This window comes from Aythya ferina (genome assembly GCF_964211825.1).
Source record: "Aythya ferina genome assembly, chromosome: 1".
In the NCBI taxonomy this organism is placed as follows: Eukaryota; Metazoa; Chordata; class Aves; order Anseriformes; family Anatidae; genus Aythya; species Aythya ferina.
The window spans coordinates 56,623,150-56,647,707 of NC_140296.1; the positions used below are offsets into that span (position 1 = coordinate 56,623,150).

The window sequence follows — 24,558 nt, forward strand, 5'->3', positions numbered from 1 at the left end:
AATTTCAGCATCTGATCAGAGAAGCAGTTAGTTCTTGCAGTTTTACAGCAGGGTGAGAAACTCTGGGGTTAAGAGATCAAGAGTAGCTACAGCTTCTAGTATAAAAAAAAAAGTCTTTAAAGACTGTACCATGTAGCTGAGTTTAGGCACTACAAGCAGGCATTTCTGAGATTGATATAACAATAAGCTCGACTACAGCCAAAGGTACTATCACACACACAGTACACGGGTACTTCACATAAAAACATGTCTGTCACAACCTCTACTCCACAGGTGCAATCAACAGAGGGAAGCACTCAGCTCATTCAGAGAGAGTTTCTCGATTCAAGCAACATGAGCACTACAGGCATCACAAGAATCATTTGCCATGTGAAGAAAACAAAAGTTGAACTCTATATTCATCGACTGAACCCCTTTTTTATTCTCCTTGATCTCTAGAGCCGCACTTTCCTACTGCAGGTTGGGCCCTCAGCACTTAAACAGAACTGCAATAATCGACTACGCAGAGGGCAAATGGAAGAAGTAAGGGTTATTTCACCAGAAGTAGGCACCTGAGAATAGAACAGAAGAGAAGAGAATAGAATGGAATAGAACAGAACATCAGGCTTCCTTTCTAACTGGTTGAAAGAAGGAGAACCCTTTAGGGATCTAGTCACCTGCTTTTCACCGATGATAAAGGGAAACTAGCATACTAACTCAGTTGTTGACAAGATACGAACCATCACAAGTGTCTGAGGATCTACTGACATTGGCTTCCTCTCTCATTTTGAGGCAGAGTACTTATTTTGAGTACTTATTTTTTTATTCAGAACAAGAAGTTCTGAAGAACAGGAACAAGTTTTGAAATTGCTTCTAGCACTTTTTTCTTACCCAAGACTTAAAGCTTCAGCAAAGTGGATATTAAGACGTTTGAAATTCATTGCAATAAAAATTGAACGGGCATTTGTTCCTTCTCCCTCCACCCCAAATTATGTCCTTGCAGGTGAGGACAGAGTTAACATTGGAGATGCAGATGTTATAAACTGAAAAGAAAGCCTCCTGAAGGACAGAAGTTATACACCTTTCAATACCAAAACAAAACATGGAAATACAAAATATAATGGCTAAACTAAAGAGGTTTTAGTTGTAACTAAAAAAAATAATCAATGAGGAAACTCTAATTCACATCACATATACAGAACTGAGGGTTTTCAGGGTTGCAATATGCACACAGTTCATGGAGAACGGGGCTTCAAAATTCTTTATATAAGCTTTGCTGAGAATAAAAGGGATCTGTCCTAAATACATGCCTTGAAGATCTTCGACTCTTCAGACTGCTTGCAACGCAAGACTGCTCATCCGGTTTTTGAAATCTGCCTTTTTTATTTTATATAAGGTAGAAAGAAACTAGTCGGCAGGAGGTGAGGATGGAAGGCAAACTAATTGACTGTGATGACAAAATAACAATCAGTCATCCCTAGTAAGCGTGAAAGGGAGAACATTGAACAAAGTCAACTGACTTCACTGAGTTTACTGAAGTGTACTTTCTTCAGGTGAGAGGGTTCTTCTTCCCACAATCAAATTCTGGAGGAGAGAAGCTGGGATGTTTGAGCACAAATAAAGACTATGTTAACACGGAAGTTGGTAGGAAGTATATACAGCAAAGAGTCACCAACACAGTGATTCACAAATGCTTTGATAACTTGCAGTGTGAGAAGCAACAGGGAGAAAAGGAAGTTCAAATTATCAAGGACAAGTATAACAATAGCACACTCATACAGCATGAAATTCATAAAAGCCGCATCACAAAAGGAGAAAAGGCAATTTATGTAAAGGAGGAGTTATTCCAATACTCAGTGAGAAAGAAAATGGACATTGCCAAGAAAATAGAAGTGTTCTGTGCCTTTTTGCTTCATTTTTCACAAAGAGGTCAGTTGCAATTAGCTGGCTTACACAACATCAGCAGGAAAGGAGCAAGAATAGAAGCAGAACAGTGAACAACAACAACAACACAGAATTTACAGAGAAGTTAATCTGTTTTAAATTACAGCAATTGATTACATTTACTCCAACAGGTCTTATACACCACAGAGTAATCTCAACTGTTACCTCTGAGACATCATGCAAAATGCATGAAATTCCAAAAGCTTGGAGTTAAAAACAAACAAACAAAAAATCCCATTGTGCCTGCATGTCCACTATTGAAGGGTAAAAGAGATAGGAAAAGTAAAGCTAAAGCATCAAAGCCAAGCTGACAAGTTGAAATTGTCCAGAAAACAAAAAACACCACAAGGTATTTTCTAGATGAGTCTCTAAAAGAAAAGGATATGATTCATTGTTTTCCAAAGACGTATTACAGCTACTTAAATCAAATAAAGTATAGTTTTTGACTTGGAGAGCAAAAAGGACTTTCTGGATGAGAGCAAACCTGTAAACCTCGACTTCCGGAAGGCATGAGAATGCCATTGGAGACAGTGTGAAATAAGCAAGAAATAATAGGGGGTGGATGAAATTATAGAATGGATACAAGTAACCATTGTAAAACTGCACTAAGACTCAAGGCCACTGTGCAAAATAGGAAAATACATTCTGGATTGGTTCTTCCTTTCATCTAGCTCTATTAGGTATTTTTAAAAATTTGGATGATGGAATAAGGAATATTCTGATTAGGTCCAGAACTGCTGCCAGGCTACAATGGCTATGAAACATACTAAGGAGAAGACAGAATTCCTCTGACAAACTGGAGAAATGGTCTTGAAAACCGATAATCAAACGCTATTCAATAGGCACACGTTCAAAGCTGTACAGAAACTGACTTGTGTTGTGAACATTCCAAGTCTCAGATGCCAGAAATGTCTCAGCATGTAAAGTGTAGCCAAGCTTACGTAGGAACCCTCAAATACGGTAAAAGATGGTAAAGAACAACAACAACGAAAAAACACAATTCCATAGATACATTCGTTAAAAGATGAGAAACAAGCATCACGATCTCCTTCCCCAAAACCATGATCTCAGTTCCTTTATTTTCTTTTGCAGTCTCAAAAAGTCAGTACAGCCATATAGAGAACTGTAATATTATGAAAGTTCATCAGTTTGTGATTAAACTTCAAAGAAAGAGAATTTTAATTAAGAAATGTTTTATCTTGTGCTTTTTCCTGGGTCAATATGCACAGACACCCCCCATATCCTCCCTGCAGAAATCTCGGGACTAAACTAGGACTGAAAAACAGATACAAAAGACTGGCATTCAGCAATGTCAAGCAATTTTTAACAGTGATTTGAAAATGTAAAGCACTGCATAAGCGCTAATTATTATTATAAGATACACACATGCCAATAGAAGTAATCGGCCTAACAAAGCACATTCCCCTAATACGGCACTGCTTCCCACCAGAAGAATCTTGTGTTAGAAAATGAAACCAATCTTTGGTTGGCACCTGCACCTAGTTGAAGCTGGTATACCATATTGTGAGTGGGCATCGTGCCACTCTGACAGATGGACAAGATTGTAAGCACGCCAAATAAACAGAGTACTTGCCTTTTTTTTTTTTTTTTTTTTTTTTTAAGCTGGAAAAACACACTGTTTCTATACCAACAAAAAGGGGTGTTTCAATGACCCCACTTTACGAGTACCTGAAGTCTGAAAGTCAAGGGGATCCAAAGAAATACCTGTGTAAGACATGAAGAAGCCATGAGGGCTCTTCCACTCAGGCTGCTGGACTCAAGTATAAGCACTATGTATGCAGAATTGCTCTAGGAAAGCGTTTTACAGTGTGGAGTCAACTGATCCTAAATTTATGAGCAATATGCTTACTGTGTAGATACCCCTCAACTCTGCCTTCCTAGATGCTAATCCTACTTCTTTTAAGAGACCTTATCTTGCAATGTCCTAAATCCACAAGTCAATGAATACAAATTCCTAATAAGTTCAGGATATGAAGAAAAATACTACATGTTTAGAGTACCAAGCTTAGTTTTACTTTAAAGTCAAGCTAGCAACAGCAAAAAAAACAATAATTATCAAGTTAGACATTTAGGCATTCAGCATTTCCTCCCTCAAAGCCAACTGAGCATCTTAGGGCCTAACCAGGTGACAACTTGGAGCAGTTCAAGAAGTCACTGAAGCATGTTTAAGTGCATTGCTATAAAGAGCAGGAAGAATTCCCTAGTGTTAGAAGATAAAGTAAGAATCCATTGTCAAAGTTAACTTAAGCCTGAGATCTCCCTGCGTGTCTCCAATTCTCTGAATGTACATACCACTGCAGCGCAGCTCAGCATTTCACTTAATAATGAAACTTCAACAGCAAATGGCATTCCTAAACATCTCCAAGTACCTCAAACTCATTACAAAGAGGCTACAGTAGAGCGATTATCTAACCCTAAATCATACCCTCTTGGACAAACAAAATTTAGCGCTAATTCTACAAGAAAGAAAGTTATGGTTTTTCATTTGCCCACTAAAAGAATAAATGGATAGATTTTCCACATGCAACTCCTCCTTCCCAATGTGTTCAAACATGAACAGTTGGGCACACAGTTGAAAAATCAGGGCCCAAATGTTAAACAGTTTAGTCTGGAGAAGAGGAGGCTCAGGGGAGACCTCATTGTTCTCTGCAACTACCTGAAAGGAAGGTGTGGGGAGCTGGGGGTCGGCCTCTTCTCACAGGTAACTAGTGATAGGACTAGAGGGAATGGCCTCGAGTTGCACCAGGGGACGTTTAGGTTGGACACGAGGAGACATTTCTTCTCAAAAAGAGCAGTCAGGCATTGGGATGGGTTGCCCAGGGAGGTGGTGGAATCACTGCCCCTGGGGGTGTTCAAGGCAAGGTTGGACATGGTGTTTAGGGACATGGTCTAGTGGGTGACATTGGTGGTGGGGGGTGGTTGGACCAGATGATCTTGGAGGGCTTTTCCAACCTTAATGATTCTGTGATTCTATGGGTAGTAAATACCTTTGACCAATTGCAAAATAGCTAACAAACTCCCCCTCATCTTAACAGTACTGACTTTCACATAGAAGACTTACACATTTCCAAACTAAAGGAAAACCTCCACTATTCACAAAACTCATTGCTACAGTCTGTTTTGCATGTTTCATTATATTAGCAGTGAACTAGCAGATGATTAATGGAAGACTACAAAGAACAGAACAAAACAGAAACACACAACCAAGTACAAAGTCATTTTTAGAAGTCATAGCATATGAGCAAACAGTTGTTCCCCTATTTCAGATCCATGCCAAGTATTACTCACATGAAGCAAATATCATAAACTCAACATTTTACATTACTCAGATCACCAATGCAGTTGGCAAATACATGCAACTGGATCACTGTCAAGGCTGAAGACAAAGGAAGGCAAAATGAATACTCTAGCAGTTTTAGAAGTCCTTATTAATTCCCAGAGATACTGCATTAAAATTCAACAAAGTTAATAACCCACAGTTCCCTTCAGAACATACCTAAACAGTTGTCAGCTCTTGCTGTCTCCAAAGCCTATGCAGTGGATTTGTCCCCACAGATGTGTTTTTAAAACAGCCGGACAGAATGAGAACAACAGATTAGTTCCTTGCAAACATAAATGTTATCCTATCAGAGTTCTGGTAACATTAAAAACTCTATGTTAGAAAAAAGTAACAGAATTTTAGAACTTCAGTAAAACATATTTATAACCTATATAGTGTGTTAAATGCTGATACTCTTTGGAAAAAAAAGATAAAATGCTACGGATTCTGGCTAAAAGAAACTGTCTGCCCCCAAATCCATCAAAGCCATGAATAAACCACATCAGACAGGCAACCTACAGTATATATTGAGCGTTACAAAAATCATTTTCCTTTGGAAATTTTCCAGTCTGGCAACTTCTACCTTTCTAATCTCCTACTTGTTTTCAGTATTATTTATACTTCCCCTTATTATCCCCCAAATACTCTTCACACATTTTGTGTCCTCAATCTCAAGACAAAAACAATAATCTTACATTTATTCACTTAGATATCAGGTGAAAACAAACACTAACCAGCCTCTCTTCTATGTCTTTTATCACTGTTAGAGAAGACTTCAAGGATGACAATTGAACAACTGTATCTATCCTAGTGAAACAGATTTCTGGAACTCTGCTGGACACAAATCTCACATTGCCTTGCTGCAAGAACAGTCAGGTTCTTTATGAAAGACTTAAGATATCCTATGTATTTAATAACATTAGGATGCTGCTGGAGACAGAAGAGTTTATGTTACTGAGGACTAACTGTATCTGTACAAATACATACAAATCTAGCAGAACAAAAGGAAATAGGATGGTGTAACAAACTGCTAGATCCCATTTTTCTGGGGGATCCTCAGAAAGCCACTATGTATGATTAGAAACAAAAGCCTAATGCAACGGAACGCACAGAAGGTTTTTTGGTTGTGTTCTCCCCCTCCTTCTTACTAAGACTATTCCACAAAGATCAATTACCATCTCAGTTGGACCTGGAAAGTGATGAAGTAACAACTGTTAGCTTGGACTAGCACTATCAATGTGCCCTGGCAGTATTGCAGACTTTCTGAGCCTTGTGGCTAACCACACTTTGCCAGTAGAAGGAAAATAGTTTGAATTCTGAGAGAAACACGATATTTTTTCTTTGTTACATCTTAACAGACATTGTTTAAGTCTGTTCTTTAAACTGCACATGCATATTTTTAAAATGCTTGCTCTTCATTGATACTCAAAGTGAGATCAGCTTACATTTGGGACTTAAGATGGTTTCTGCTGAGACTCCCTCAAATCCAAGCACATCCAAACTCAGCTAAACTCAGATAAAAAGGTCTTTATTCCTTTTTCATCCTATTATTTTTGAATGACTAGAAGAATTGTTAATCAAACAAGGATATTCACACCATCAAAATGGGGACATCCAAGACTAAAGTTTTGCACTTGCTTTAATAGAATAAAACCACCGAAAAGTCATACTTGCCTATAGCTACTTCCGTGGTTACCTTTTCCTACAGCCTTTATGATACCGACACTACTGTCCATACCAGTGCCTGATGGGTTGGACCAACCTCCCTGCTCAAAAGAAAAAAGAGATCATAAAGATAGAAAGTAAAACTGTTGGTGGTGGTCAGTGGGCTTCAGCATGATACATGGGTACAGCAAAGAACACGCATGCCATTTGGAGGGACTAAGACAAGCTGGTGGAACAGGCTGACAGAGGCCTCGTGAAATTCAAAGACAGCAGCACACAGCAGACCAGCTTGGGGACTGCCTAGGCAGCAGCTCTGCAGAATAGGAGCTGGAGTTCCTGGCTGACAGCAAGTTGAAGAGGAGTCGACAGCGTGGCAATGAAGAAGGTTAAATGTACACAGGGTTATACGACCTGCAGCGTACCCAGGGGGTGAGGGAAAGTTGCTTCTCTGTATTCAGCTCTTGTGAGGCCACGTCAGAAGCACTGTTGTACCCAATTCAAGAAACACATGAATAAACTGGAAGTCTAGCAAAGAACCCTTAAGATGGTTAGGAGAGCACAAACTAGGAAAAGAAGCTGAGGGAATTGGTTCCCTCATCCTCCTGCCCTAGAGGAGAAGGCTGAGAAGGATCCAATTTCAGTCTTACCATTTGAAGAAAAGTTATAGGGATGACAGAGACAGATTTCTGTGAAGTGCCCAGAGAAAGGAAATGATGCAAGGCCCAGCGAAGTAAAATGCAATTGAACGTAAAGGGAAAAAAAATACTTCTAAAAAATACTTCTCAGGAGGGCTGTTAAACACAGGTTGCCTAGTGAGGCTGTGAATTGCCTTGAAGATTTTTACCACCCACCTGTCTAATGCTTTGAACAACCTGATCTATAAAGTGCCCTTGCTTTAAGTTGTCAGACCAGAGACGACCTCCAAAGTTTTTTTCTGACCTAAGGATCTCTATAATCTATGACAAAAACCTAGGTTGCTCCATTTTTGCAGCTACCCTAAGCAACAAGCCTAGTCTTCCTAAGCTTCTATGCAATGTACCCCCAGAAGGTGACAGAAAATTCCTAAGATAAGCTCCCCCCCTCTCAGTGACCACTGAAATAAGCCTATCTCGTTCCAGTGACTACACAGAAAGAGCAGGGAGAAAAAGCTTTTAAGTTGCATGCCCAAGTTAGCTGGTGAAGGTCACAAAGTAGGGAAACTTAGAGCTTGAGAATACCCACGTACATAACAGATACAAGGTGAAATGCAGCTGGCTTATGAGGCTGGAGAGTTTGTGGGGAAACTGCTGGTGGAGACAATCTCACTTACCTCTCTGTTTACAAATTAAAGGTTTTCACATTTAGGAAGACATGTCTAGGACGAGCAATGAAGCCTCCCAGACCTTTCTAAGACAGTTTTCAGACCAGAACCATTCTGACCTGAAAACTTGATGCAAATATCTATTGTGCGGCACGCTGCTCATTGGCCTGTAGCAAATCACATAAGGTTCAGAGGGAAGAAATACTCTGAAGCTTGGGCTCCTCCCTTTAGGGTCTGTGCAAGATCTGCTTAGGACCTTATTAGTGCTCTCCACAGTGCTGGATGATATGTAAGTTTTCATTCTCTAATTTAGAAGATGCCAGATACCTGCAAGAACCTGAAATTGTCACCAAGCTACCAAAAATGAAGCAGCTGTTGGAAGAGACACAATTACGTAACTTGGATACAAATTCTTCAGTACAAAGTCGAAACTGCTTTCAGAAGTCACTGAGGAAAAATCAAGTACTGAAGGTGACAGTAAACATTGAAAACTGATCTGAAGGACAAAAGACACAATTATGCTGGCAGGCCATAGTTCTCCATAGCAAATCTGCTTAACAGACACAGTTCTGATACTATTATGAGATAGCATCCAATTTAAAAAAAAACTACAATAACAACAAACAAAACCTATGTGCTGCTTAGTATCTTGACTTCATAACATTTTCTTTTTTCTGTATCAATGACAAGAACTTTAGTACAACACTTTTAAAATTACACTGACTTCTAAAAGCTATCAGACTAGCCTTTGCAAGTTTTAAAAGCACTCAGAATATCCCTTACCAGAGTATACATCACATTCTTAATCATTCCTGAGATATCTTCCATATCAAAAGAAACACAGATTCCTTTCTGAGTCTCCAGTAGTCCTCCTAACAACTTGGCTCTTGAGTTGTTCAAACAAGGATAATTACCCCAGCCATACAGGCCTACCTCTATCAACAAACTGGAAAGCACATAGCCAATAATTTGTCTAATTCAATTTGGTGCTGACAGAAGAAACATCCAAAGCACAATCATAGCCAGTAAAATAGGTGAAAAAAGAACTAATGAGTAAGCAAGGTCCCAAGGCCAATTTTCATCAAGACATTACTAGCTCAGTTGACAGAATGGAAACAGTTGGAAAAAATAATCAGAAGTGAACAGGAATTACTACAAATGTAATTTGAAGTGACCAAGTTTAACCTAAACTTATGATATCAAGTGCAGAAATAAGCACAGTAGTTCTAAACGTGCTAAGCTCAATTAGCAGGAGTTATTCACAACTTCTTAGAGCTCTCTGTGCACCAACTCACCCCCCTCAGGCTACACTAAGCTCTGCATTTCTGTGACTGTGTTGTTAATCTAAATAATTGCCAACTGTGGTTAAACATCGTAGGCCATGCCTATTGAACCGATATCACACAAGCTCTTCACAGCGCAGTTCTTCATGGGTTCACCAAATGATTCCACTATTTCCTGTGGTAGAACACATTCAGATACCAGACTGCATATTCTGTACAGGTTCTCCTAATTGTGAATTGTGAATTGATGTATTCTGTACTTATTTAATAGACTCCCACGATAATTTCTCCGCAACAGTATTTCAACTGCCAAGCTGCATTCAGATCAAATAATACAACAGATCTAAAAGCTCATTTGAAAAAACATCTAAGAAAGAACTTTCCATGTAAAAATAATACTGTTACCTTACAAAAACTCTATGAATAATACTATATTCAACATGTATATGCCAGCACTTGCATATTGCAGGGATTTAGAGGGCTTACTCATACCAGTAAATCTTTACTGTTTATTAAAAAAATTACTTGTAAGGTTTCTAAAATTCATTCCCATTTAGGCCATCCCAACACAATGGCATAAAGTATATTAAAACATTTAAGAAAATAAATTCACGGGTCTGATTTCTTTCTAAAATACTTATTAAAATATTTATTTATGTTTCTAAACAACAAACCATTTCACAAATAAGCCTAGTACAAAACCTATTTTTCTTAAAATAAATTCATAGTGTTTAACAGGAATTAGGGACAACATTCCCTTCTAGCTCTTCTAAAATTAAATACCTGCTAGAGCAGATTTCTTTATATTTTCAGATTGTATAAACATTAATAGATTCAATCCACAACAGTTGACATTTTCGGTTTTGCTACACTTAAATGAAATGTATGAATACAGATAAAATTTACCGTACAAAATTAAAGGTGCAAACATAATGCTTACTTTCTCTGAATGCTTTACAGTAGCCAAGGAATGACAACAGAAAGAACAGGGCACACAGTAAGTCTGCTCTGCCAACAATCCCTGCAACCTTAAAAAGAAAAAGAAAAAAATCACTATTACCAGATTTTATTCTCAGAAAATCTGAGGTTAAGATACACATATACATATACATGCACAATGTGAATGCATACAATTATCACTGTAGTTTTTTTTTTTTTTATTGCTTAGAAATAGATGGGTAAAGAATTTAGCTTTAATTTATGAAAAAACTGCTATTTTAAGAAACAAGAAAGGACTATTTAAGAAAATGTAGACTCTGTCCCATTTCATCAGATTTTTGGGTTACATTGCCTTTCAGTAGAATTCTTTGCAAACATTCCAAATCCCTGCAAAATTGAGAACTCTGTTGAAATACAAATCAAGACTGTCTACTTTCAGAATATAAGGCAGCCTTCAAATTGCAGTCTAAACACTCAGAATGAACAAATAACTTCTAGCCTGCTGAAAGGCCTCCCTCCAGCAGTTTTTTTTCTTTTTGTGTTATATTACTTGATTACATGAGAGCTATCTCCAACTGCATCTTGCTCTAACAGAAGCTGTAGTAACATAAGAAAATCAGAAGCTCATTCTGGGACCTCTGTATTCTAGATCTGTGCCAAACTATTTAAATCAAGAGCATTCTCAGGACCATCAAGAAGCATTGGTTCAAGCCATTAAACTGTTGTCAGTCCTGTTTTACTTACTGAGGCTCTGAGTTCCATGTTTCCTGGAGAAGCTGTACACAGAGGCCTTTCGGAAGCAAAGCAAGACAGCTACAGTTTTTTTGTTTGTAATGATTCAGGCACAGAAGCAGAAACTTTGGTTCTTGTGAGCAAGAGAAGTAAGTAAAAAGGGAAACTGTATCTTCACTTAGTTTAAAAGCACCTGCTAACCCTCCTTTCAGAAAAGGTGTTTTTTTTGTTTGTTTGTTTGTTTTTTGGTCAGTGTGACATGAGGGAACAGATATTTCTAAAGAGCTTCAGAGGGTGAAAGTAAAATGTAGAGATATGTGAGTAGGATTAAATCCACAGAAGCAGCTCTTTCCTGCTTTACCCTCCGCCTCAGCTGAGTGCCATAAAGGAGAAACTCCTGTATATCTAAACCGAGTTTGGAAAAACTTCTTCATTTATCCAGATAACTTCTCTGTTTCTTCTACATTGTAGAGGAGTTATAATAATCAGTTAAATACCTATGAAGTACTTTGGAAGGTGACAATAATGACGTGCCATTCTGTTTCAGAAGCTGCTCTCAACTAAGGAGATAAAAGTGAAGGCGAGATGAGGCAATTTTGAAAATAAATGCTAACTTGTTATAAAAAAGATTAAGGGGCTAATAACACACATATGGTCTCAGATGACTTCAAATGTACAATATTCTCATCTCAGATACAGAATCAGGCGCATAATCACTGCTAACAGGTAAACAGAAAAATACAGTTTTAAATTATCATCAGGCATAGTCTTATGTCTTTCATCCATCAAATGTTACACAGAATAAACATCTCTTAAAATAGAGAACGGTGCCACAGCAGTGTTTACTTGTATGTAGAAAAATGAAAATGACAGATGTTTTTATTACATAGCTTCTGAATGCACTTAACTTTTCAAGATCTGTTGTACATGACAGTTTGTTTTGTGCTGCACACACCAAAAACTAAAGCAGCAAACAGACAGATTCCTCACAATTCTATGTCAAAATATGTCATCTCATTTCAAAACCAGAATGTCACGGCACCTAAAATGATGAGGAATGCTCTCTGAGAAGATGCTGCCTGACATGCATTCATGCTAGAACCATAGCAGTATCATGATTGTTACTGTGCAACAAGATTTATCATTCACCGTGTAAATGATTACAAGCCTCTGTCAGCTCCTGGATCTTAGAAGAGATGTGTTACCTAAGCATGCTACTTTTTTCCTCTTCTTCCAATGTCTGCCCAAAGTGTTTGCAAGTCTTCAAAGCTCACATAGCAGACAGACCACATCACTTGTGATTTATTTGACATGACCAAGGTCTTAACAACAAACTGCCTGGTGATTTAAATAGATTTTTAGAGCCAAATGGAATGAAAAATAAAATTATGGATATTAATAAAGGAGTCAATAGCAAGACTATGGATAAGACTCAAGAGAGATTTCACTTTGTATGTCAAAACATCAAAAGCACCAAGGACTTGTTTTACTTCATTTTGACATCTAAAACTGGTTTTGGAGAACACATACCATGAGCCCGTCTGACTAACATAAGGTGCTCTAACAAAGAAGCTATTCTGCAGGCAAGCAAACACCAGAGAACAAATTGCAGGGTGTTTTAGCTACACTGTCAAATAAAGTGAGGTTAAACCTCAGAATTTGCAAATACAGAGCTTGCACTATCTCTAGGTGTTCGGTACGTGCAATATCCCTAGTTAGCTGAGAGGCTAACTTTCTGTAACCTCTTCCCCATCAATTATGTACAAAGGGAATGAAAAAGGGCTAAAATACCCATGGCATATTGTCAGTGAAAAATTAGTGCCACATATGTAGAAAAAGGTACACTGAGAATTTAGCGTTCATTTCTAGTATTAGAAATGAGTACTCTTCCAGTAGCTTAGCCTCTCCAAACTCAAAAAACAAAACATCCTGCATTGCTATTATTCTATATGTCATGTACTCATATCTATAAGACATGAAGCAATCAAGAACCAAATCCAGCAACTCCACCAGCATAAGGCCATAAGACTTTCTTAACTATGAGTGCAAAGGAGCTTTTTAAGAAAACCTTTTCCTCTTCACTATAATTTCCACACAACGACTTTGATCTTTGGTCAGCTATTTTAATTGGCTGCTACGCACATGCCATATTTCTATTCAGGTTCTTTACAGCTTCAGCTTCCAGCCACTGTTATGCTTTTGTCTGCACTATTAAAGGGCCCACTACTATCAGATTTCTGCTCCTCATGTACGCAATTAGAGGCTGTAATTAAAAAAAAAAAAAAAGTCCTTTAATCTTCTCCTTCATATTAAAAATATAAACCCATGGAAATTGATCTCTTATGACATGGGTTGATTTCCAATCCTTTAATCATTTTCACAGCTCTTCCGAGCCCTCTCCATTTTCTCCCAGCATTCTCCTTGCAGCATGGATTCAAAACTGGATAAAGCATTCTACTAGTCACATACAGAGTTTGTATAATACTCCTAGTCCAATTTTCTAACTCCCTGCTCTTTATCAAAGCAAATGGGATTGAAAAGTGGTTAACCATTTGCATTCAGTTTATCTTCCATTCTCCGTGGCTGCTCACGTACTGAATTCTTAACAAAGTAATTAGGAAAACTGTGTAGTTTACAGCTATCCTTCTTTAGCTATAGTACCTAAATGATTTAATTTATCTTCCTTAATAAGGTCCAGCCCTGTGGAATTACAACGTTTTGGAAGCACTAACTATAATATTTGATTGTTCTAATACGACATTCTAATAAGACAAGTACCAAGAGAAGCATTAAGAATATATATAAGCAACATGTAGAGTAAAAGGCTATGTCAGAACTAATTAGCCAAGATAATCAAGAACTTCTGAAGATATGAATTTTAAGAGTTAAGTATTCATTACTTACACATTCGGTGTGTACTGGATGTACAGCAAACAGCAAAGCAGCTAGAAGAGATGTCTTTGGAGCCAGGTTTAGCCTTCTTCCTTTATTAGTGAATTGCAGCCCACCCAATAATATAGAGAACACATCAACCATCAGCACGGAGATAATACAATGCAGTATTATATTGATGACATGGAAACCAACTGGGTAGAAGCCTCCAGCAAAAAGGTAATTAATTCTGTATACAAACAAAAGCATTAAGGTTAAGAATTGCATAAATGATTAGAGATATGCAAACAGAAAACCCAACCAAACTCGATTAAAAGATTATATTAGAAGCAAACAAACAAAAAAGAACCCCAAAGACTGAAAAATAAAAGCAAACCCCAGCACGCATAGTATTACCACTTCACCACCACAGCAGGCTAGAAACACCATCCTGATTTTACTCAAATATATTCACATGAGATACCATATTTAACATAATACCTATCGTCTCCAAAGGCATATGTTAATACTACTGTATTAATCATACGTATGGTAAGTTAGATCTGGCTTTTGGCCAGCAACATAACTTCAATGTTGTAATGCAATAGTGTGCCTCAAATAAACAACCCAGTCTACTAGGGCATACTTTGGGCTTAAGAGACACTGTGTCCACAAGCAACTTCATGGAATTTTAAATAGATCCATGTAGTAAGGGAACTGATATGCACAGCAACAGATTTCCACTGATATTCTAGGAGAAGAAATGTCCTCACATTTGGACTGATGATGTGGAAACCAACTGGGTACAATCCAGCATCAATCCAGAAAGTAGTCAGATAGCAAGCCTTAGTAACTGATTTGTGAGACTGGCTAGAGACAGGTGTCATGCAAGTATCTGAACCAGAAAGAAGTGTAAATAAAAATTCAGTCTAAGACCCTATTCAGGATAGGAACTTTGAGACAAAATGCAGAGGAAGAAGCATCTTGTTATTTTTGTGTGCTTTTATCACTAGGTGAGATATATAGACACCTAGGTAGGGTAGTGGATTTTATATACTTAATTTGGCAAGTCTGCATCTGACTCAGTGAAATCTATTAAAAATACCTAACTTATTATAAACGTGACACACATAAAAGTTAGACCTGAGGGGATTAAGAAAGCTAATACTTGTAAAAATAACATTTCATGGACCATCTCCACATGCTTGTCTGCATTTTTGAATATAGCACTGACTGTAACCCAGTTCTCTCTTTAAAGTAACCAGAATATTACTGAAGATGGAATATACCACAGAGACCTTGAAAAGAAAGGAAAGCATGTGCTGTGTAATGCACTGAAAGCTTTACTAGGTTTAAGACACTAACACATGCTCTTCAGCCATACATCTTCCTCTGTGACAATGCGAAGAAACTCCAACAAGACTGTGAAATCCATTATGCTATGTACTTAAAACACTAACACTGAACTTGAGTCAAAACTTTTCCTTGAATCTGAGGAGAAAGTGCAGGAATACTTATTCCCCAATCACTTAGTCTCTGCCTTAGTCTGGACACAATTGCATAAGCAGTGCCAGCTCCACATTCTGTAGCAGCGGGTCCCACAACAGAGGGCTGTATGGGGAAAGTAAAGAAGCTTATGGCCAAGTTCTCAAATGTTCTCTGTGTTACTGTGCCCAGTTGCTACATGATCTTTGTACAAGGATTTGGGCAAGCAGTAGACATTAGCTAAGTATCTTTTTCTCAGACACTCACTTCAAGCTAAAATATCTGGGGGAAAACTATTCAGTAACCTAGTAGCAACAGACCACATTGCATTGATACTATTTATATAAAAGAGAATTATTCAACAGGCCACTAGCAAAGCAGAGAACAGAAAAAAACAACAGCACCACAAGTGGCAGCATGACTAAGCAGAGGCAACGTACATCTAATTCCTTGATGATGTGACCTCATCAATATGTGACCTCAACTATATGGCTCCTCGTACCAAGTAAACAAAACATAATTTATAAAAGGAAATACAAAAAGTCAAAATAACACATACTTTGAGAAAGAAACAATTTGAAAATTAAAACTCAATTTGAGATTAAGGTAATCAGTGTCAGGAAAGGCAGCCAACTCCCTCCAGACACGCTGTGTCTCCCCTTTTCCCCCTCTTTCCCTTTTCTTGTTTCCTCCTCCCCAAAATCAATCAAGCCAATATGTGTTAAAAAACTTCAGACCTGGAGCTAAATGACAAGTCTCACCTGAAAGTCAGGACAGTCAGTGGTCGATACGACTTATGACTGGTATTGCTGCTGAGTTTGCTGCCCCAAAAGTCATGATGCCACAGGTCACCAAGCGGGGTTTCTGCCCTGAGGTCCTGAAACAAGACATCAGATTCTTAACATTTCAGTTTGGTTCAAAGCAGCCATAGCACAAACAAGTTATAGCTAAAACAAGTTCATGTTACCACAGACATAAGGGTGTTTTGTTGGCTCACTACTGACATTGATGAGGCACCCTAGTTTTCAGCGAAGGTCAAATTTTGGATGCCTATCATCATGAAGGTCATGATGCTTGGATTTTGTAGGTAGGCATAACTACATAAATACTCATAGTTCTACTAAATTTCATATCAGTTGATCATTTGGTGCAATTATTGAGATATAATGCACATAAAAGAACACAATATTTTTGTAAAACATCTTTGATTTTAGGGCTAGGTTATCTTTCAAAAGAGGCCAAATACAAACTGTCACAAATAGCCATTTTTCTCCCAGTGTCAGAAGGTCAACTATTAGTGAAAGCAAGAAAGCAAGGAGACTAAATATAGAAAACAACAATTAGCCCTTTCTGAAGCCTTACTTTGCACAGAACACTATTCAAATAGTTTTTTTATTTTTATTTTTTAAATCCTTAATACAAGAAAGCAAGAATTATGTTAATGAATTAAATATGATTTATGAATTAATAATGAATGAATTATGTTAATTTGGGGTGGGGTCAGGGCCTATAATAAAAACAAACCCATAACATTGCAAAGGATAAGTATACTCTTTCCTTTTATCTTCAAACTATGCTGATAATGGAAAAATCCAAATAACCTGGCTATTGAATGGAAAACATACACTTTAGAGAGGAAAAAAAATAAGGAAGCCACCTTTTGAAAGAAATTGATTTTGTAGCATCTTCAGTTTTCTTTGAGAGCAATCTGGGAAGCTCGATCTAACATATTTATCTTCTACCCACCCCTTATTCTCTTGCTTCCCTGGGGAAAATTCTAATAAGTACCAATTCATACTAGAGCAAACGCAAAGGTTAAATACACTTAAGGCGGAATCTATGAACAAAATTGTACCAGCTAACGAACAGCTTTCGTATGAGTGCTGGTATTATACCTGTATTCAGACCCAAATTAGTCTATCCCCACCTTCTCTCCCTATTTTTTTTTCTTAAACAGACCAACAAATCAAAACAGTCCAAACAAGCAATCCAAACAACAGTAAGCAGGTAAATCAGGTTATTGAAGCCATGACAAGGCTTACAAAGCCTGGTGTGATACGTCTCACTTATTCTACATTTCCATCTCTATAGAAGACTGCCCCAAGGTGCAAAACTTCTTTAGTCCCTCACAGATGTTTGCATTGTTGAGTGACAGCTAAGAATTTCTTAGGTATTTTTGCTCCCAGGACTGCAATTTTGGCCTTCAGCACCTAAATTCCTGTTGCATTCCTCACTGGTATGGACAAACCCTAAAGGTGATAATCTGACTCTCAGGGAAGGAGTGAACCTCATCAGCAGTCCACTAAATCAATCAACATGGCCTGCTTTTACAGGGGCAAGCTGGGACTGGGTTGTATTGCAGCCTTTGTACTCTGCAAGGGGGATTTGTTGGTGGCAGTGAAGCCCTCCAACTGTTGTTCCAGCCAGCAGCACTGTTCCTTATGCATGTTTACCTAAGAAATGGACTATGAAAGAAACTTTATTCTTCTTTTTTTTAAAGGAACTAGCACAATTTTAAAAGTATGTTCTCTATGTCACGTATAACCATAATAACATGAGATTGGAAATATTCGAGATGAGTAAGGCTAGATTTCCCACTCATCTTCAATCAGCCTTCTTTTGTCTTCAACAGGCAGGATACAGGAAATGCTGAATACCTGGAAGGATTTAGTGATTAGATTATACTTCCTTATGATCCAGAAATCTTCAGTCACGTATCTTGTTGCCCAGAGGTTGTGGGTGTCCCATCCCTAGAGGTGTTCAAGGCCAGGCTAGATGAGGCCCTGGGCAACCCAGTCTGGTGGAAGGCACCCCTGCCTATGGCAGGGGGGTTGGGACTGGATGGTCTTTCAGGTAGGTCCCTTCCAACCAGAGCCTTTCTATGATTCTATCATTGTTCATATACCTAAGTTTTCTTAGAGAAAGTTATTTACATCAATTTTGCCACACAGTGGACTTACTCTAAAAATGAAATTGTTTGCTCTAAGAGTCACAACTGTTTAAAAGTTAAGTATGCTTTTCCCATACATACATATGAAAGTACAAAGCAAATAATCTCTAAAGATTTGATAGCAGCAGCCTTCACAAGGCAGGGTTCAATACCTGAAGAAAGGTCAGGTTTTTCTATATGAAGGCTTATGCAAAAAGACACATCGTGTCTGAAGTTTGTCCTAATACAGCTGTTTGATTTGCCAAGCAAGCAAATACATTGCTTAATATAATAGGGTGCTAAAAGGTTGCTTAAAGAGCTGGCTGACGTCATCGTGGGACCTCTCTCAATTATTTTTCAACGATCTTGGCTATCTGTAGAGGTCCCAGTAGAATGGAAGCTGGCAAATGTTGTGCCAATTTTCAAGAAGGGTAAGAAAGAAGACCCTAGCAATTACAGGCCTGTCAGTCTCACGTCAGTGCCTGGTAAAATTATGGAGAAGATGATCCTTGAAGTTATTGAAGTACACCTGGGGAACAATGTGGTCACTGGTCCCAGCCAACGTGGGTTCATGAGGGGTAGGTCCTCCCTAACAAATTTGATTTCCTTTTATGATAAGATCACCCACCTAGTCAACCAAGGGAAACCAGCTGATGTGATCTTTTTGTACATCAGCAAGGCTTTTGACACAGTTTCCCATAAGATCCTACTGGACAAAATGTCCAGCACACAACTTAACAAAAACATCATACAATGGATGAGCAATTGGCTGACAGGCAGGGCTCAAAGGGTTGTGGTAAATGGGGCCACATCTGGCTGGCAGATGGTCACTAGTGGGGTCCCTCAAGTCTCCATTTTAGGGCCAGTCCCCTTCAATGTTTTTATAAATGAGTTGGATGTAGGACTAGGAGTTCTGAGCAAATTTGCCAATGACACCAAACTTGGAGGAATTGTAGACTTGGATGAGGGTGGAAGGGCCTTGCAGATAGACCTGGGCGATCACCAACTGCATGAAGTTTAACAAAAGCAAGTGCCGGGTCCTGCACCTGGGACGGGGCAACCCTGGCTATACGTACAGACTGGGCGATGAGACGCTGTAGAGCAGCCTAGACGAGAGGGATCTGGGGGTGGTAGTTGACAGCAAGTTGAATATGAGCCAGCAGTGTGCCCTGGCAGCCAGGAGGGCCAACCATATCCTGGGGTGCATCAAGTACAGCATTGCTAGTTGGTTGAGGGAGGTGATTGTCCCACTCTACTTTGTGCTGGTGTGGCCTCACCTCAAGTACTGTGTGCAGTTATGGGCACCACGGTACAAGGACATTAAACTGCCAGAGAGTGTCCAAAGGAGGGCGACAAAGATGGTGAAGGGCCATGAGGGAAAGATGTATAATGAGCAGCTGAGGGCACTGGGCCTGTTCAGCCTGGAGAAGAGGAGGCTGAGGGGGGACCTTATTGGGGTCTACAGCATCCTGGCAAGGGGGAGTGGAGAGGCAGGTGACCTATTCTCTGTAATCACCAGTGATAGGACCTGCAGGAATGGTGTTAAGCTGAGGCAGGGGAAGTTTAGGCTGGACATCAGGAAGAGTTTCTTCACCGAGAGTGGTTGCACACTGGAACAGGCTCCCCAGTGAAGTAGCCACTGCACCAAGCCTGTCTGAATTTAAGAAGCGATTGGACTGTGCACATGGTCTGAAGTTTTGGGTAGACCTGTGCAGTGCCAGGAGTTGGACTTGATGATCCTTATGGGTCCCTCCCAACTCAGGATATTCTATGATTCTACAAATGAAGACAAAAAAACACAGCTGTGTACTAGTTAAAATAACAAGAAAACTTGGAAACAGCCTCGTACCCCATTTATTGGGTTTATTATCTAATATCAGACAGTTCTACAACATGGTGGAACATTCCTGCCTTTGCTACATGCTCTTTCTCACAGTTAAATGCTCATTGTCTCTGCATTTTTCTTGTGGATTTTTTATTTCCCTATATTTATTTGACCTGTATTAAAATGGTACTGTCAACAAAATCTCATTTAGTTTCCATGGGATATTGGAAGATTTTGATAATGAAAAAATAGAGTAAGCCTCACAATTTTTTCAATATACAGACTAGGTAAGAATTAATCTATTTAAGCAATTGGATGAATTTCTCAGCTTTGCCAACAGCTATAATCCTGATGCAGGCTGTTGTGTTGCTTAGATAGACTGAAACACTTCAAAACTTAAAAAGTGGAAGAAATGGAGAAAGATGACAAGTGTGGAAATTCTACAAGAATAAAGCTGCCTTGTTTCACCATCAGTCTTTTGTTTGTTCTTTTAGGAAATTAAAATATTATAATTGTGTCCCAAAATGAAACTTTGCAGAATGAAACATTCCCAGGAGCTGTGTAATTTAAAATAAAATGCCAAAAATAAAATCACTGTAGGTTGTTAATTTGTTGATAGTATTCTTGTAGGAGCTTTGAGATTTATTTCCAATTTGACAGATGTATTTTCCCCCATCCATTTATAACTCAAGGCACGAAGACTTACACAATCAAAATATAAATTTGTCTGAGTAAACAGTAATTCCGTGAAGTTCTTAAATGTACATTGCAGTTAAGTTGCCTCTAAATTTTGTGCAAGGTCAAAAAACATGAATTGTATTCTTCTAGATAGATGTATGAGTCTCTGTAAATTATCCTCCCTCTACTCCCATAGCATCAGGAAAACAGAATCAACAGATGAGGATGACTCATTTTAGTCTGCGCTTCTCTTTTCAAACCTGTCACAAGTACCTTCCAGAACAGCGTAAGAGCTGCTGTGCAACACCATGACCCACTCATGACCACAGGCCCACTAATTGCTACATGTAACTGTATGAAGGGTCTCAGTGATTGAAGACACTCAGCTTCTCACAGTAAAAGTGAAACTTGTAACTAGAGGTTTGTTTGGGTTGTATGTTAATTTCTAAGTATTTCAAGAATTGTTTGTTGCATGTACGATCAGTTTAAAGAAGAGCACAAAAATATTCTGCCTCTATTTCAAAAAATACTGCCATCACAGGAATATTAACTGCAGAAGGAACACAGGAAAACGCAGCTTTCCTTGCTCTTATAACATTTTTATGGTATAAACCACAGCTGGAGAACCCCTGCACCCTACAGCCACTTAGTGATCTCGCAACCAGTTTATTCATACAGTTTATTCATCTGTCACTGTGAGGGAATAATGAAAATATCTCTTATTACTATCAATGGATATTAGAAAATCTACAGCATAACTCTTAGAAATGAGCATAAAATTAGATCTGTAGGCAGTCTTGAAATGCAGGTACCCAGTGAATAAGTGTTATTAAGCATCACATCCAAATTCACTGCAACCCTGGATGCTTTCTTATGTCCATTTGGTGTAACAAAAAAGGGGAGAAAAATAAAACTGTTTAATTTCTTCCCTCTTTTGTTTATGCATTAGAACCCAGGTCAAGTTATTCAAATATCTTTAGGTATACGATTTTTTTTAATGAGCTTACTCATGCTTCTGGTTTTTCTGTGGAACACTTCTGGACAGTTTGTTTGTCAACTGTAAACAAGGCTTACTTAAAAAAAAAAAAAAACACAAACAAAAATAAAGTTCAAAAAAAAGAATATCAGAAGGAAGTTCTCCACTAGGATGAATATTTGAATATTTTGGGCCTACTTAAACTGTTGTCATTATTTCTTTTCCTATTGTCACTTAAATCAAATGGAAAGAAAACAACAAAACAAAAGAGACAAACCTTATTATTGATGATGGCTTCAGAATCATCAAAGACAAAATCTCCATCATAACTGTTAGCAAAACAGAGGAAGGAAATTAATGCCACAACGATTTTAGCCCAGTGTGACGGAAGGAGAACCCATGATATGTCATGGTCCAGATTAGGTTCTGCTTGTGCCATTCTGTGAAACGCTTGTTCCAATTTGGGAGCTTCAGCATTATGTTGGTTGCAAATCTGAAAGAAATATACAGAAATGCACAGTTTTACATTTGACTGCAAAAATAATAATAAAATGGGAGGTGGTAATAAGAAAATTAAATTTCTATCAACCAAATATCTTTATTTCACAGTGTTTCATAATACCAGAACATACCAAAACATAATTTTATACTTCAAATTTGGAAGAAGGACACAATTTCTCACGGTCCATGCACAGAGATAGAAGCCAAGAAATTCTGAGATTCCAAGCCACAGCTCTGGCACAGATAAATCCTAAAATGTTGAGCAAGTCACTTTTATCTGTTTCTTGCTATTCTTTTCAAGTGCAACATATAGGGCATAACAGGGACTGCGGAGCATTTATAAAATTCTTAAGAGAATGATAAGCACTGTAATTTCCTTACAGGGAGTGGAAAAAAAAAACAAACACAAACCATAAGCAATTGCAAAAAGAACTCAACTCAAGCCAAGTCCATTGAGTTAAGTGACCTAGTCTTACATACAGTCCATACTGGGAATACATACAGACACTGGGCCCTAAATCTTAACAATTCAAACAATGAGACAAGTATCATACAATTAGGGCTCAAACGAGCGTTCACTACATCATTCTGCACACCTCTAGTGCAGCACAGGCTTAATTCCACCAGTGTCATCACACGCATGTAGTTGTTGAGGCAGATGAGAGCGATCACACAATCCGACAGCACTGAGCAGTGTATCAGCGTGAAGGTACCAAGACTGGAAGTTTACCCACGAGCCACCTTTACTCGGCAGGGTGTCGTCTGATGCTCCAAAGCCAGCCCTCTGCCTGGGCAGCTATGCTGCCTCTGCTTCGCTGCTGCTCCCACAGTACTGAGAGGGGTTTTATTACCGAGTGCTGCTGTAAATGGCAGGGGGGGAGGTTACAAATGGGAAGCTACAGTAATAACAGGAGTATGTGAAGTTTGTGACAAGCACATACCGGAGCCCAGCCTCACAATTCCTAGAGTCCAAACCTTAACTTAGCAACTTTCTTCGTATTTGCTGGCTCTTTTATACCGACTTTACTGCTGTACACCTGAACACATCGCACTTAACCAAGGAAAACGCTCCAGCTCTCCGGCTTTCCGAACACACTCGACCATTAGGGCTGAAAAGGCAATCGCTTGGCAGCTCGCTGCCCCCCCCACGCCCATGCCCCCGTGCAGGCTGTACTCCCCGTGCCACCAGCGGCCCTTTTAGCTGCCAGGACCAGCAGCAGCGCTCCGCAGCTCGGCGCCAGGCACAGGGAGCTGGGAGGGCTGGGGAAAAGCGGCGCTGCTCAGCGGGGCAGCCACTTTAGGAGCACAAGAAGAGCAAAACCTGCTCCTAAAGTAACCCACCCCTGCGCTTCGAGGTCGCCGGGAGAAGAAGAGGCTGCAAACAAGGGGGTTAAGCAGAGGGAGGCACCCGGCGGTGTCACAGGGAGCAGCGCCCCGCCACAACGCGCCCTGCCCTCACCCCATTCCCCCCGCGAAGTTTCCCCGCAGACCCCGCCCGGGGGGCTCCCTGCCGCGGACCCCCATAAAAAAAGGGCTTCGGGGGGGGGGGGGGGTCCGCAGCTCGCCCTGACAGAGCGGGCTCCCCGGGACCCCGCATCCCCAACGGTCCTAACGGCCCCAACGGTCCCAACGGGTGCCGCGTCCCCTCGTCCCGTCCAGCTCCGCGGGCGCTCCGGCCGCTGAGAGGGGAAAAGGGCGAGCCCCCCTCGCCGGGGACGGGCTCCAGGGCGCGGGGTCGCGGGGTGTGTGGGTTGTGGGGTCGGGGGTGCCCGCCCGCCGTTACCTGCGAGGAGCCGGAGCCCGCGCGGCGCCCGCCGCCCAACTCCCCTCGCGGGGAGCGCCCGCCGCTCCGGCCGCCGGGGGAGGGGCCGCTGCCGCCGCCGCTTCGCCTCTTGGTCCCGCCCGCCGCCGCCCATTGGCTGCCCTGCCGCCCCGCCCACCCTCCTCCCCGCCCCCTCGGGGCAGCCCCGCCCGCTCATTGGCGGCGGAGGCGGGGGGTCGTGGCGGTGACGCAAGGAGGGGGCGGGGCGAGGAGGGAGCGGGGCTGGCGGAGCGCCCCCCTCGGCTCCGGGCGGGCGGTGTCCCGCTCACCTGGCTGGCCGTTGGGCTGA

The 24,558-nt window shown here is 40.1% G+C and overlaps 1 protein-coding gene across 3 annotated transcripts in view; it reads right to left on the minus strand.

The window, feature by feature from the left end:
* Positions 1-24,312, minus strand: part of TMTC4 (transmembrane O-mannosyltransferase targeting cadherins 4) — a 52,884-nt gene extending 28,572 nt beyond the window's left edge. For 2 of the 3 annotated variants that reach the window (XM_084505548.1, XM_084505546.1), the window contains exons 1-5: positions 24,231-24,312; positions 22,224-22,439; positions 16,300-16,415; positions 14,087-14,303; positions 10,452-10,539 (exon numbers count right to left, since the gene is read on the minus strand). In XM_084505548.1, coding sequence (XP_084361674.1) covers positions 10,452-10,539; positions 14,087-14,303; positions 16,300-16,415; positions 22,224-22,385 — 583 coding nt within the window. In that variant the 5' untranslated portion in view covers positions 22,386-22,439; positions 24,231-24,312. Of the gene's footprint in view, positions 1-10,451; positions 10,540-14,086; positions 14,304-16,299; positions 16,416-22,223; positions 22,440-23,043; positions 23,252-24,230 lie in introns of those variants that run through there. The other variant, XM_084505547.1, reaches the window with a different exon arrangement.
* Positions 24,313-24,558: the final 246 nt, after the last annotated feature.